General features: G+C 44.0%; 1 protein-coding gene and 1 pseudogene across 2 annotated transcripts in view; both read right to left on the bottom strand.

Moving 5' to 3' along the window:
* Positions 1 to 1,106: 1,106 nt before the first annotated feature.
* LOC105724077 (large ribosomal subunit protein uL15-like) lies at positions 1,107 to 1,568 on the bottom strand (annotated as a pseudogene).
* A 1,482-nt stretch (positions 1,569 to 3,050) lies between these two features.
* Positions 3,051 to 15,655, bottom strand: part of CHP1 (calcineurin like EF-hand protein 1) — a 50,068-nt gene continuing 37,463 nt past the window's right edge. For both annotated transcript variants that reach the window (XM_012462458.2, XM_064374861.1), the window contains 3 exons: positions 12,946 to 13,007; positions 6,268 to 6,390; positions 3,051 to 5,652 (listed from right to left, as the gene is read on the bottom strand). In XM_012462458.2, coding sequence (XP_012317881.1) covers positions 5,599 to 5,652; positions 6,268 to 6,390; positions 12,946 to 13,007 — 239 coding nt within the window. In that variant the 3' untranslated portion in view covers positions 3,051 to 5,598. The remainder of the gene's footprint in view (positions 5,653 to 6,267; positions 6,391 to 12,945; positions 13,008 to 15,655) is intronic.

The raw sequence follows: 15,655 nt of genomic DNA, 5'->3' as shown, positions 1-15,655 counted from the left end.
CGGGCCGTTTCCACAAGCCCCGCCCCCGCCACTGCCGTTGAGTAGTGATTGGACACAGGCTTGCTCGCGCGCGCCCTTCATACGTTGTAGGTTGGTTGGAAGGCACGTCAATCAATAGCACTCACCACACTCCTTCCATCCCTTTTCTGTCGGATTGGGTCCCGGAATTGATGTAACAGGGAAAAATACTTTTGTAATTCATTTATTAAGACTGTAAAATCTTCGCGTAAAAGCTGTGCCACTTGGTAAGATAGTGTGGCCAGGCCACGTGACTATTTTAATCCACTGTTAGGTTAAACTGTAGGACTAATAATTTCAGTTTCAGGCCCGAGGGATTTTTTTTTTTTTTTGAGACAGTCTTGCTCTGTGGCACAGGGTGGAGTGCAGTGGCGTTATCTTGACTCACTGCAACCTATGCCTCCCGGGTTTAAATGATTCTCCTGCCTCAGCCTCCCGAGTAGCTGTATTACAGGCGCAGGTCATCACGCCTGGCTAATTTTTGTATTTTTAGTAGAGACGAGGTTTCACCATTGTGGTCAGGCTGGTCACCAACTCCTGACCTCAGGTGATAAGTGCTGGGATTACAGGCGTGAGCCACCGTACCCAACCCCACGGCTTTTAATTCTGGGATAGCACAACACCTAGGCAAAAAATGTAATGGTTCCAGTTTATCTCTGAGTGTGACTCATTTAGACTCTTAAAGGGCCCAAATGTCCTGCTGTTTACAGCTTTGATCAATACAGGAGAGAAGGATTCGTTACTTTCCTGAGGGCCCTTCTACATAGAGGTAACCTGTTATGACTGGCAATTTTGTTGTTTGCTACACCCAACTGTAGGACATCCTTTCTTCTGCAAGGTTTCCAAGAAGGGCAGGGAGGGTATGTATATGGGGTGGCTCCTTATTGGGGTTATGACAAGAGGGGCCTGGCGTAGGCGGTGTAGGTCCACCGTGCTTCCCAGACACCAAGAGGGCTGTCACCTGGTCGATTCGTAGCAATATAGATTTCTGGCCAGGCGGCGGTGGCCACACCTAGTTTGTAGTATAAGAAAATCTGTTTGTAAACGAAGTCCTCTTTTTTTTTTTTTTTTTTTTAAGTAGTTAGCCTTTAATGAACCTCCCTCCATTCGGCCTCAAGCCCCCAGGACACAGTTCCCCCTCCACCCACACCCTTAATCTTCTCAGCTTTTGTATTCAAGAATTTAGCCTTCAGATGACAAGCTGCTTTGTGAGCTTTCCCTTTCCTAGAACTTTGTATAGCCAGATCTCACCACATCAGTGATGGGAGCAGCCCGTCTTGTTTTTAGCAGCATTCACCCGTCTGGTCCCTGACCAAAGTCCAAAATTTGTCAAGGTTGACAGTTGGGCAGAAGTCTGGTTCCTCTGTTAAGCGGTAATGCCTCATACCAACTTTACCAAAGGAACCTGGCCGGTATTTGTTGAAGTTGGTCCTGTGGTGATGCATATCACCAGCATTACCACAGCCTCCAGGGTACTTCCAGTGCTTACAGATGCAGCCATGGCAAATGTGGCCCTGAAGTTTCTGGGTCTTCCTCAGTCTGGAAGGCATGTTGGCGGCCCCAATGAAAGAGCAAGGTAGTCCTCTTTTAAGGCATCTCTGCAGTAATACTTGTTCCAAATCCCAATTAACACAATCTATTCTAATAATGTGTGTGTGTGTTTTGAGATAGAGTCTTGCTTTGTTGCCTAGGCTGGAATACAGTGGCACAGTCTCGGTTGACTGCAACCCCTGCCTCCCGGGTTCAGGCGATTCTCCTGCCTCAGCCTCTGGAGCAGCTGGGATTACAGGCGCCAACCACGACACCCAGCTAATTTTTGCATTTTTGGTAGAGAAGGGGTTTCGCCATGTTGGGTAAGCTGGTCTTGAACTCCTGGCCTCAAGTGATCTGTCCACCTCAGCCACCATAAATGCTGGGATTAGAGGCGTGAGCCTAATAACGTTTTAAATGCAATTGACAAAATGATTCTAAAATCAATTTGGAAAAACAAGTGACGATAAAGATATCCTAAATAGAACACCAAAGATAAAGGAGCATAATAAACGTAGCAAACAATGTAAGTATATGCTTGAACTTTGACCTAGTAATTCCACCCTTGTAAATTTTTCAAAGTAAAAAGTTATATGCAGAGATTCATTACATCAATATTTTATAACAGATAAAATTAGAAACAATAGGCTATGGCCGGGTTCAGTGGTTCACGCCTGTAATCCCAGCACTTTGGGAGGCTGAGGCGGGCATGTCATCTGAGGTCAGGAGTTCAAGACCAACCTGGCCAACATGGTGAAACCCCATCTCTACTAAAAATACAAGAATTAGCTGAGCATGGTGGTGGGTACCTGTAATCCCAGCTACGTGGGAGTCTGAGACAGGAGAATCGCTTGAACCCGGGAGGCAGAGGTTGCACTGAGCCAAGACCATGCCATTGCACTCCAGCCTGGGCAACAAAGTGAGACTCTTTCTCAAAGAAAACAAAACAAAACTAAAAATTAGCTGGGTGTGGTGGCACACGCCTGTAATCCCATCGTCTTGGGAGGCTGAGGCAGGAGAATCGCTTGAACCTGGGAGTTGGAGGTTCCAATGAGCTGAGATCACACCACTGCCCTCCAGCTTGGGCAACAAAGTGAGATTCAGTCTCAAAAAAGAAATGAAAATGTGAAATGCCACGTAAAAGCAGAGTATGTCACCACTGAGGCTGCACATAAAGGAAGAGGTGGGCGACTTAATAACAAGGAATAGACAGATACTGCATTTTTAGGCTTTTTCTATCTTTAAAGAATCAGGGAGTCAAGAATAGAAATTGCATCTTACCTGGAATGAATGGGAAGTGGCCATGGCTGACAAAACCGTGTCTAGAGGCTGAGAGTGCTGGCCTGTAGAAGAATCTTTCCACTTCATATGTCCAGGCAGCAGCAAAGTAGACTGCAGCTGACAGTACAGACTAACTTGAGTAAGGGAGACACTCTGATTTCAAACTTGAAGAAGGGACTAAGTTACATAAAATTCTTGTAAAATGAACAAAATCAACCAAGTTATTTTGTTTCAACCACAAATATTTATTGATGGATCGAAGATACAATTTTAATGGAACAATAAGGCACAACTGTGGATTAAAACAGTTTACTACACAGCCAAAAGGGGGAAAAGCTATAACCTTAGGAACTTTAAATATGCAAATTAAGGAGCCTGTGAAGTACCTCTCTAATAGGTCGGTATTGGACATTCTTCCCTTTTACATAATTCCTATATTGCATCACTTGATCACAAAGTCTGACTGATACTTCATAAAGAATTATTCATTAATTTATATTTTAAGCCATCCAGCCTGGCTACTTCCGTGTTCTCCACCCTTTTCCATCACTTTGCAGTGGCATTTTTTAGCAATCCCCTTCCTAAAGACTTATGTACACATCTTCAATAGTTTTCCAAAGCAAGGAAACAAGCAAGCAAGCAAGCAAGCAATGAATCAGAGTCAGCCAAGGGCAGATGTGTGGATAAACGGACTCATAGAGACATACATTAGGATGGCAATAGCCTGAATCACTGAAGTCTAAACTAAGTTGACTTTGGCAGAAAAGTTGCTGTGGCTTGCTCAAAGATCTGTAATGCCACCTTAGGTTGTGCTACCACTGCCAGACCTCTTGTTTTTAAGGGATTAGTGGTGGTCTTTACAAGGAGCTAGGAAGCTAATGTAACCAGGCAGCTAATGATACAATAGTCAATTCTTTGAACTTGTATTAGGAGCTGACTATGGCTTCCATCATTAATATCTGCCAAGTATAAAATTCATAAAGAATTTTGTGGCTAAGTGTGGTGGTTCATGCCTATACAGCACTTTGGGAAGCTGAGGCAGGAGGATCACCTGAGGTCTGGAGTTCAAGACCAACGTGGCCAACATGGTGAAATCCCCTCTCTACTGAAAATAGAAAAATTAGCTGGATGTGGTGGTGCACATCTGTAATCCCAGCTACTTGGGAGGCTGAGGTGGGAGAATTGCTGGAACCAAGAGGCAGAGGTTGCAGTGAGCCGAAATGGTGTCACTGCACTCCAGCCTAAGCGATAGAGTGAGACTCTGTCTTAAAAAATAATAATAATAATTTTGTGCAAAACCTCAAGACACTGAGGAAGCAATCTTTAAATATTTTGGACTAGGATAACTTAGGCACTTCCATAACACTAATCATTCTTTTTTTATTTTTATTTTTTGAGACGGAGTCTTGCTTTGTCACCCAGGCTATTGTGCAATGACGTGGTCTCGGCTCACTGCAACCTCCGCCTCCCAGGTTCAAGTGATTCTCCTGCCTCAGCCTCCTGAGTATCTTGGATTACAGGTGCCTGCCACCACGGCTGGCTAATTTTTGTATTTTTAGTAGAGACGGAGTTTCACCATGTTGGCCAGGCTGGTCTTGAACTCCTGACCTGTGAAATGCCCTCCTTGGCCTCCCAAAGTGTTGGGATTACAGGCATGAGCCACCATGCCTGGCTCGTAACACTAATCTTTCTACTTGGAAATGTGAAGCGAAAAACATTCCAGTGCACATAACACTGAGGCACAAACCATGCTGCAAAGGTGTGAATGCATGAGGCTTTATAGGGTGCCCAGCCTCCTTGTTAAAAAAAGCTATGAGAAAGTTCCCAGGCATATTGTCAGAGCAGCCATTCTGGTGGTAATGGTGTCCCCAAACTAAGCAAACCTGTAGGCGTGTTGCTATTTTTTGATCAGTCAACACTGCATTAACAAGAGGAGCCACAGAGGTACAAAGTTGAGAATCAGAGGCCAGAGGTAGAGTGATGTGGGCAAGCAACCTAGAAGACTTGACTCCACACCTCTCACCAGGGCCACCTTTCAAGAAGGGATATCTCCGCCCAGCAGCCCTTTGATCACAGAGCAGAGTGCAGAGGATGATCTTATACTTCTGAGACAAGTGTTGGTTACCAAAAAGCTCCTAGAAAGGCAACATCCCAGAGGTCCATTTAATAATGAAGGTAAATTAAAACTACCAGATCCCTGAACTATCCTGCCAAGTCAGAAATACATATATAGGGCACAGCTTGTGGTGCCAAGTAAAACAGAGGAGATTTTGAGACTTAATGAAAAGCAGAAAGACTGCCAGACTAAGTGAACAGTATATTGGATGACACAGAAGTAGGAAGCAAAGGCCATATAAAAAGGATAAAGAAGCATGCTGGCAGGCTCGCTGGAGGGAAGGCAGCAGGGCTACGGTCTACATCCAGTGAAAGAGCTTTGCTGGCTTGTTCTTGGCATGAGTCCCTCTCTCACTTTCTCAGACTGGATGGATGTGTGGCATTCAGCAGCAGAAAGGGGAAGATGATATTTATAAATGAAGAACAAGTGAATAATACCGAACAGAAATAGACTGGGTGTACCATTCTGTAATGCCCTGTTTATACATCAAAGGCAGATTTGTGTTGACAGAACATATTCAGGGTTGTCATGCAACAGCAGTAGTACTTAGGGAGAAAGGGAATGATGGGGGAGAGGTGGGGTTGGTGGAAGGAGGACTTTCAAGTTCCAGTTCTTAAATACTAGACCTCAAGAAACAGTTTGGTCTCCATCCTTTAGTGAAGAAATCTGATACTCATTTTCTGTTCTACATCCACCTTCTCCAAAACCTGTGGGAGAAAACCAGTGACAGTTATGAAGGTTATAAAGGTCACAACACTCCCAAGTTCTTATCTGAGTTATGTTTTCCCTTCTCCCTCCTGTTCAGTGGAATTTAACTTTTTTTTTCTTTTTCTTTTTTTTTTTTTAATTTATAAAAAATAAAGATGGGGTTTCACCCTGATGGCCAAGCTGGACTTGAACTCCTGACCTCAGGTGATCCACCCACCTTGGCCTCCCAAAGTGCTAGGATTACAGGTGTGAGCCACCATGTCCGGCTGGAATTTAACTTTTTAAGGAAAGAAGTGGCCGGCCACGGTGGCTCACACCTGTAATCCCAGCACTTTGGGAGGCTGAGGCGGGCAGATCACGAGGTCAGGAGTTCGAGACCAGCCTGACCAATATGGTGAAACCCCATCTCTACTAAAAATACAAAAATTAGCCAGGTGTGGTGGTGCATGCCTGTAATCCCAGGTACTCAGGACACTGAGGCAGGAGACTCCCTTGAACCTGGGAGGCGGAGGATGCAGTGAGCTGAGATTGAACCATTACACTCCAGCCTGGGCAACAAGAGCGAAACTGTCTCAAAACAAAACAAAACAAAAACAAAGAGATAAGTGACCAACCTTAACAAATTCTGTGAAAGATATGGCACTGTCCCCATCCTGATCAGCCTCCTGAATGGTCCTGTCTGCGATGCTGCCCAGCTGCTCATCTGAGATATTTACTCCGACCATCATGCGTAGCACCTGCAAGATCAAGAGCCAGGAATGACAAGGGCCTTGGGAATCAGAGGGACTCTTCCAGTAAGATTAAAAATAAAGCTATCACCATCCTCCTTTTCCTCTGATGCCCACAAATACTGTCATGCACTGCATAATAATATTTGGTTAATGATCAGCTGCATATATAGTGGTGGTGCCATGAGATTATAACACTGTATTTTGATGAGAACACATGGACAAAAAAAGGGGAACAAAAGACACTGGGGGCTACCAGGGGGTGGAGGATGGGAGGAGGGAGAGAAGCAGAAAAAAGAACTACTGGGTAATAGGCTTAGTACCTGGGTGATGAAATAATCTATATATCAAACTCTCATGACAAGAGTTTACCTACATAACTAACCTGCATATGTACCCCTGAACCTAAAAGTTAAAAAATTTTAAAAAAAGATTACACCACCATATTTTTACTGTACCTTTTCCATGTTTAGATATATATATTTGTTTCGGTTTTTTTTTTTTTTTTTTTTGAGACAGGGTCTCACTCTGTTGCCCAAGCTGGAGTGCTGTAGTGTGAATGTGGCTCACTGCAGCCTCACCTCCCACGCTCAAGTGATTCTCTCACTTCAGTCTCCCAAATAGCTGAGACTACACTACAGGTGCATGCAACCATGCCTGGCTAATTTTTTAAATTTTTTTTTTAGCAATGGGGTCTCACTATGTTGCCCAGGCAGGCCTTCAACTCCTGCGCTCAAGCAATTCTCCCTCTGCTGCCTCCCAAAGTGCTGAGATTCTAGGCGTGAGCCACCATGCCCAGCCACAGATATGTTTAGATACACAAATACCATTATGTGTTCATACTATAGTATAGTACTATAGTATACTATACTGCATATAGTAGATACACATAATGGTATATAGTAGAATATACTATATGTACTGCATATAGTATACTGCATATAGTAGTCAAAACAGTATATAGTTCTGCATATACTATATATGCTGCATATAGTATACTATACTGCATATAGTAGATACACAAAATGGTATACAGTATAGTATACTATAGTATACTGCATATAGTAGTCAGAACAGTAACATGCTGTACAGGTTTGTAGTCTAAGAATAATAGGTTACACCATATAGCCTAGGTGTGTAGTAGGCTATACCATCTACATTCATGTAAGTACATTTTTTTTTGAGGCAGAGTTTTGCTCTTGTTGTCCAGGCTGGAGTGCAATAGCACAATCTCAGCTCACTGCAACCTCCGCCCCCCAGGTTCAAGCGATTCTCCTCTAAGCCTTCCAAGTAACTGGGATTATAGGCATGGGCCACCATGCCCGGCTAATTGTTTTGTATTTTTACTAGAGATGGGGTTTCATTGTGTTGGTCAGGCTGATCTTGAACTCCCGACCTCAGTTGATCCCCCCAACTCAGCCTCCCAAAGTGCTGGGATTACAGGCATGAGCCACTGCACCCAGCTCACCTAAGTACATTCTATGATATTCCTACAGCTACAAAATTGCCTAACAATTCATTTCTCAGAATGTATCCTCATCATTAGCATCATTTGACTATATAGCAGCTAAAAGGCTGAAACCCTTATCTTCTCATCTAGGTAATGAGGTAAGGAGAACTTATCCCAGTTACTGGTTAAGAAGACAAAGACTTACTAAGGGACAGTCCTTTGCATTTTGCCCTTCCTCATTCTTCTTACCCAGAATATAAATATGACGTCTGGTGGCACTGCAGCCACCCTGGAGCCATGAGGTGAGTAACATAAGCTATGGATGCCAAGACAAGAACACAGAATAAGCCTGGTTCCTGGACACCAGTTAGGTACTATATAAGCCTGGACAATCTATACGAAAAATTCTTGTTGTGTGAGCATAACTAGTTCCTTATTTATTTAAATTAGTTTGGTGGGGACTTTCTGAAATCCCCTCGGAAATGTAGTCCTCTTTGAGGTGCTGCCTTAAGCCAGCTATTCCTAAAGTATGCCCCCCAAAAACATAAAAATCCTTGAAGAGTTAAATGCTAAATCCCTTTCTGAGAAAAATAACAAGGACAATTAAAGGGCTGTGAGAATTTAGTAAGAGAATTTAACACTGTTTCACCAAATTTGTCTCAAACTTAACCAACCCTTGGGCCCTAGCAATTCTATTAATATCTTTAGGGTGTGAACATACTTTGAAAATTGCTCCCTTAAACAAAAAAAGGAACTTTAACACTTTGACTATAAGACAATATAGAAAGGCTAGTTCTTAGACAGTATGAAATGGGGGACAGGGTGCCTTTCTGACTCCTCATATTACTGTAGTCAGTCACCTCTGTCTTCAAATGTTAAGAGCTGAGCTTTTCCACAGGAAGAAAGGGCCTCTAGCCCAGTGGTTCATAGGCTTTCTTTGCCTCCACTCTTTTACTTACTTTTTTTTTTTGAGGTGAAGGCTCGCTCTGTCTCCCAGGCTGGAGTGCAATGGTGCAATCTCGGCTCACTGTAACCTCCACCTCTAGGGTTCAAGCAATTCTCCTGCCTCAGCCTCCTGAGTAGCTAGGAATGCACGTGCATGCCCCTACATCCGGCTAATTTTTTTTGTATTTTTAGTAGAGACAGGGTCTCACCATGTTTGCCAGGTTGGTCTCGAATTCCTCACCTGGTGATCCACCTGCCTCAGCCTCCCAAAGTGCTGGGATTACAAGCATGAGCCTCTGTGCCCAGCCCTTTACTTCCTTCGACAGTCTCATGAAATAGACTTTTTTTTTTTTTTTGAGACAGTCACTCTGTCGCCCAGGCTGGAGCGCAATGGTGCGATCTCAGCTCACTGCAACTTCCACCTCCCGGATTCAAGCGATTCTCCTGCCTCAGCCTCCCGGGTAGTGGGGATTACAGGCACCCACCACCATTCCTGGCTAATTTTTGTATTTTTAGTAGAGATGGAGTTTCACCATGTTGGTCAGGCTGGTCTCAAACTTCTGACCTCAGGTGATCCACTCGCCTCGGCCTCCCAAAGTGCTGGGATTATAGGTGTGAGCCATTGCGCCTGGCCCATGAAACAGATTTTTAAAAAGTAAATTATAAGCTGGGTGTAGTAGTGCGTGCCTATAGTTCTAGCTACTTGTGTGGCTGAGGAAGGAGGATGGTCTGAGGCCAGGAGTTCAAGGCTGGAGTGTGCTGTGATCATGCCTGTGAATAGTCACTGCACTCCAGGTTAGGCAGCAGAGAGAGACCCTATCAGTTAATCAGTCAATCCATCAATAGTAAATGACATGATTTTCTAAAAAGAAAAAAAGATGAAATACTGATTTGTATCCAAACTGGTTATTTTTTAAATAAACCAATTCTTGAAAATTAGAAGTTGTGGCAGGGGGCGGTGGCTCGCATTCCAGTCTGGCCAACGTGGTGAAACCCCGTCTCTACTAAAAATACAAAAATTAGCCACGCGTGGTGGCAGGCACCTGTAATCCCAGCTACTCGGGAGGCTGAGGCAGAATTACTTGAACTCAGGAGGTAGAGGTTGTGGTGAGCCAAGATCGCACCATTGCAGTCTAGCCTGGGTGAAAGAACAAGACTCATCTCAGAAAAAAAAAAAAAAGAAAAAAAAGAAAGCAAACATGACCACTCAGTCTTTCCTTAGGATGAACTCACCACAAAATTCTTAACATCCACTGAAGGCCAGGCACGGTGGCTCATGCCTGTAATCCCAGCACTTTGGGAGGCTGAGGCGGGTGGATCACAAGGTCAGGAGTTCAAGACCAGCCTGACCAACATGGTGAAACCCCATCTCTACTAAAAATATAAAAATTAGCTAGGTGTGGTGGCTGATGCCCGTAATCCCAGCTGCTAGGGAGGCTGAGGCAGGAGAATGGCTTGAACCCGGGAGGCAGAGGTTGCAGTGAGTGGAGATCACGCCACTGCACCCCAGCCTGGGCAACAGAGCCAGACTGTCTCAAAAAAAACAAAACAAAACAAAACAAAATACCGAAGAGCTAAGAATTGAAAATTTCCAAATGTTTTAGAAATTGCAGTGACTAAAAAGATAAACTTTGTTCTCTTCTCTAACTTGGTAAAATGTTCATATCCTCTTCTTGCTAGGATATAACTAATTGATGCCTCAACAGTCCATGAGCACATTTGTCCCAAAGTCATTCCTGGCCCCAGGAATGCTTTGGTGGCACTGACTGTCACTCCGGCTATATGGTCTCCTCCCCACTGCCTGCCTCAGGCTTTCTATATCCTAATAATGAAAAATAAATCAATCCTCCACTCAAAAAAAATCTTTCTGGCAACCAGATTTGGGCCAGAGCATTAACACATGTCAACTATAGAGTGACTGGCTCTCTTATCTCTTTTTTTTTTTTTTTTTTTTGAGACAGAGTCTTGCTCTGTCACCAGGTGCCAGGCTGGAGTGCAGTGGCGTGATCTCAGCTCACTGTAACTTCCGCCTCCTGGGTTCAAGCAATTCTCCTGCCTCAGCCTCCCGAGTAGCTGGGACTACAGGCACGTGCCACCACGGCCGGCTAATTTTTATATTTTTAGTAGAGATGGGATTTCACCATGTTGGCCAGGATGGTCTCGATCTCTTGACCTTGTGATCTGCCCGCCTCAGCCTCCCAAAGTGCTGGGATTACAGGCGTGAGCCACCACACCTGGCCCACACCTGTCTTTTCTCTTCAGAACTCAGAAGTCCATATGTAGCAACTTGCAAGAAAACAAATGCTTCTTGCTAAAGAAATTCTCAACTCAGAAGCAAGGGATGCTAACACTGACCTGCAGACTGTTTTGGTTTCTGCTCATAGAAATGTAAGAATATGATCGGTTGCTCCCGAGTCTGCCCTGAGTAATTTTCAACATGGAAGACAATACTCTGAATGAATGGGTGGAAACCACTTTATTTTTTTAAGTATATCTTGAAATAGAGAATTTCCCCATGGAATTCCAATGTGTTAGCCTCCTAGAGTCCAGACTCATAAATACACACACACACACTTTTTGTTTGTTTTGTTTGTTTGCTTGTTTTTTGAGACAGAGTCTTGCTGTCGTCACCCGGCCTGGAGTACAATGGTGCGATCTCAGCTCACTACAACCTCTGCCTCCCGAGTTCAAGCAATTCTCCTGCCTGAGCCTCCTGAGTAGCTGAAATTACAGGTGCCCACCATTATACCCGGCTAATTTTTATATTTTTAGTACAGACAGGGATTCTCCACGTTAGCCAGGCTGGTCTCGAACTCCTGACTTCAGGTGATCCACCTGCCTTGGCCTCCCAAAGTGCTGAGATTACAGGTGTGAGCCACCACACCCAGACCACACACTTTTTAAAAGGGTAATTTTCATCCCTCCTAACCTTACAGAAGGAGAAAGGGGTAAGGAGGAAGAGAAGGGCAATGCTAATAGGATGAAATGCCAGTCACTGCTAGGAGGAAAACAGGAAATTATCCCTAGGAGCAACAAGGAAAGTGGGCAGTTAGCTCAAGGTACACCAGCACAGCAGCAGCTCCTTGACTCTTCTGTCAAGCCTAAGGACAGACTAAATAACAGCATTTACCTAAGTAACATCAGAATTACCTGGCTGCCAACAATCTTATTTGTCAATAACTGAACTATTTGATCTAAATCATGTTGTATATTTTAACTGTCAGTCAGTACCTAAAAGCCATTTATTTAGCTTTTATTTTATTTCATTTTATTTTTTATTCACCTGAGTGCACGTGGGCTGAGGCTGAAAAGGGCATCAGCCTATTTTGTTTGTTTGTTTATTTATTTATTTATTTGAGATGGAGTTTTGCTCTTGTCGCCCAGGCTGGAGTGCAGTGGTGGGATCTCAGCTCACTGCAATCTCCACCTCCTAGGATCAAGCGATTCTGCCGCCTCAGCCTCCCAAGTAGCTGGGACTACAGGCATCTGCCACCATGCCCAGCTAATTGTTGTATTTTTAGTAGAGATGGGGTTTCACCATGTTAGCCAGGCTGCTCTTGAACTCCTGACCTCAGGTGATCCGCCCACCTTGGCCTTCCAAAGTGCTAGGATCATAGGCATGAGCCACTGTGCCCAGCCTAGTTAGCTTTTATTTTACTGATTGATTGATTGAGGTGGAGTCTCACACTGCCACCTGGGCTGGAGTGCAATGGTACCATCTCGGCTCACTGCATCCTCCACCTCCTGGGTTCATGCGATTCTCCTGCCTCAGCCTTCCACATAGCTGGGATTACAGGCATCTGCCAACATACCCGGCTAATTTTTTTTGTATCTTTAGTAGAGATGGGGTTTCACTATGTTGGCCAGACTGGTCTCGAACTCTTGACCTCGTGATCCGCCTGTCTTGGCCTCTCAAAGTGCTGGGATTACAGGCGTGAGCTACCATGTCTGGCCCTAGTTAGCTTTTATATAGTGGAGATATCTGTCTATGAAAACACAATGAGCTATTTCAAATTTTCCCAGGGCATCTCCTTTGCCTTATAACCAGGTCAGGACTCTGCACATAGCAGGTATTAAATAAATGCTTACTAAAGGAAAGAATAGTTCCTGCCCATAATAATAAGCAGGCAGGGTCCAAACACAAGTTCTCCAGGAGCTCTCCCACATACCTGTAATAGCTCATCACGGGAGATCTTGTCATCTTTATCCAAATCATATAGTCGAAAAGCAACTGTAAGGGAAAAACACAAAGTTAGTCAAAATTCTGTAGTGTGTTGCCTCTTCTCAAGGAACTAAATATATAAGACACTAGACAGAAAACTGACAGCCAATTAATCAATTTTTTATGAACAACTGCCATTACTTGTAGGGCTTTAAAAAAATTGTAACATTGAAGAACTGAGTATTGATGTGATCTTAGATTGCATGAAGTATGGTCCCTCTTCCAACAAATCAGAAAACTTCATAAAAAGAAAGCCAAATGTCCTTTTTCTTAACCTAGAATGTTGAACAGCCCCCCAAACATCCCTTACGTGGTTCTGTAAGTTAGGCCACCTCACATAAACATCAATTCTACCAGGCACCACTCAGGGAAAACCAACAATAGGTGCCCCACAGGCACCATGAGAGCTGATGACACAAAGTACTACTGTGGGAATAGAGCCTCCTGGGCAAAATTGTCTCAAATTTCAAGTAATTCTCTATCACTTGGGAGTCCTGCAGATAAAGAAATTGAGTTTCAGTCTGGGCGAGGTGGCTAACGCTTGTAATCCCAGCACTTTGGGAGGCCGAGGTGGGCGGATCATGAGGTCAGCAGTTCAAGACTAGCCTTGTCAACACCATGAAACCTCGTCTCCACTAACAATACAAAAATTAGCTGGGCGTGGTAGTGGGCACCTGTAATCTCAGCTACTCAAAGACTGAGGCAGGAAAATCACTTGAACCTGGGAGGTGGAGATTGCAGCGAGCTGAGATTATGCCACTGCATCCCAGCCTGGGTGACAGAGTGAGACTCCGTCTCAAAAAAAAAAAAAGAAATTGAGTTTCAAATAAATATGATGGCTCAGATGGTCTCCTGGCCTTATCATGTTTCTTTCTCTTTAAGCCTTCTAGAAACTAGGATATATGAGAACTTTGCTTGGGTCCATATGAGAGAGAAATCAGAAGAGCAAAATTATTAAATTTCTACCATGGTGCTGAAAGGCTACCAACAGAATAGGGTAATAATACTGGGTGATTTTATAGGTGCCATGAGAAAAATTCGCCCTGAGGACATGAATGTCTTCTCCCACAACTGAATTTAGCATGGTTTTTAGGTTTTGAATCACTTGAATAATGCCACTAAGACTCTGGGTCATAGGGTGTCGCAAATACTAAAAGGTCTAAATCCACTGCTCTCGAGCTATTAAGATCACGGATTTAGACTCTGTCCTTAGGAGCTCACTATCTTGTAGAGGAGAGCAATACACATGACCCCCTCAAATATATCCTAAGCTCTACAACATATCCAAAATGCAGGGGTAAAAAAGTGCATGGCAGATGCAGCTTTTTGGTGGAGCTGGGGAAACATCAAGGAAAGGTTACATTTGAACAAGGCCTTGAAAGACAAATAAAAATGTGACAAGCATTCCGAAGAGCTATTATTGGGCACAAAGGCATAAGAACATGGATTCCTATCTACAGGTTTAAATATTCTTGCCAGCGGCAGTGGCTCAGGCCTGTAATCCCAGTACTTTGGGAGGCCAAGGCAGGTGGATTACCTGAGGTTGGGAGTTTGAGACCAGCCTGACCAGCCTGACCAACATGGAGAAACCCCATCTCTACTAAAAATACAAAAAAATTAGCCAGGCATGGTGGTGCATGCCTGTAATCCCAGCTACTTGGGAGGCTGAGGCAGGAGAATTGCTTCAACCTGGGAGGCAGAAGTTGTGATGAGCCCAGATTGCACCATTGCACTCCAGCCTGGGCAACAAGAGTGAAACTCCATCTCAAAATAATAATAATAAAATAAATAAATAAAATAAATATCCCTGCCCTCCAAAATAAAAGGGTGAGTCCACTAAAAGATGAAGTAAAAATAGGCCAGGCACGGTGGCTCACACCTGTAATCCTAGCACTTTGGGAGGCCAAGGCTGGTGGATTGCCTGAGCTCAGGAATTCGAGACCAGCCTGGGCGACAAGGTGAAACCCTGTCTCTACTAAAATACAAAAAATTAGCCGGGGGTGGCAGCATGCGCCTGTAGTCCTAGCTACTTGGGAGGCTGAGGCAGGAGAACTGCTAGAATGTGGGAGGCAGAGGTTACAGCGAGCCGAGATCATGCTACTGCACTCCAGCTTTGGCAACAGAGCAAGACTCTGTCTCAAAAAAAAAAAAAAGTAAAAATAATTTTAGAATCTAATTTAGTCTTTGTAAGTTATATATCAGAATTCTGGAGAAAGGAAGTAGCTAGAAGAGACTTTCTGATTTTTTTTTTTTTTTTTGGTTTAATTTGGTTAGCTTTTTTTTTTTTTTTTTTTTTTTTTGAGACAGGCTCCTTCTCTGTCTTCCAGGCTGGAGTGCAACAATCATGACTCACTGCAGCCTCAACCTCCCAGGCTCAAAGGATCCTCTCACCTCAGCCTCCAGAGTAGCTGGGACCACAGACACCACGCCTGGCTAATTTTTTAAAATTTTTATAGAGACAGGGTCTCACTATGTTGCCCAGATTGGTCCTGAACACCTGGGCTCAAGCAATCCTTCTGCCTCAGCCTCCCAAAGTGCTAGGATTAGAGGTGTGAGCCACTGTGACCAGGCTTTTGGCTCAAATTTCAACTCCTCAGAGAAGTTTTCACTGATCACTCTTTGTAAAGTAGTGACATCTCCCCATGACTTTCTCATCT

Source organism: Aotus nancymaae, unplaced genomic scaffold (genome assembly GCF_030222135.1).
Source record: "Aotus nancymaae isolate 86718 unplaced genomic scaffold, 86718_ANA_hifiasm-v0.15.2.pri h1tg000011l, whole genome shotgun sequence".
NCBI lineage: Eukaryota > Metazoa > Chordata > Mammalia > Primates > Aotidae > Aotus > Aotus nancymaae.
The sequence above is the reverse complement of the archived record's forward strand: the minus strand, read 5'-3'. Positions and strand labels throughout refer to the sequence as shown.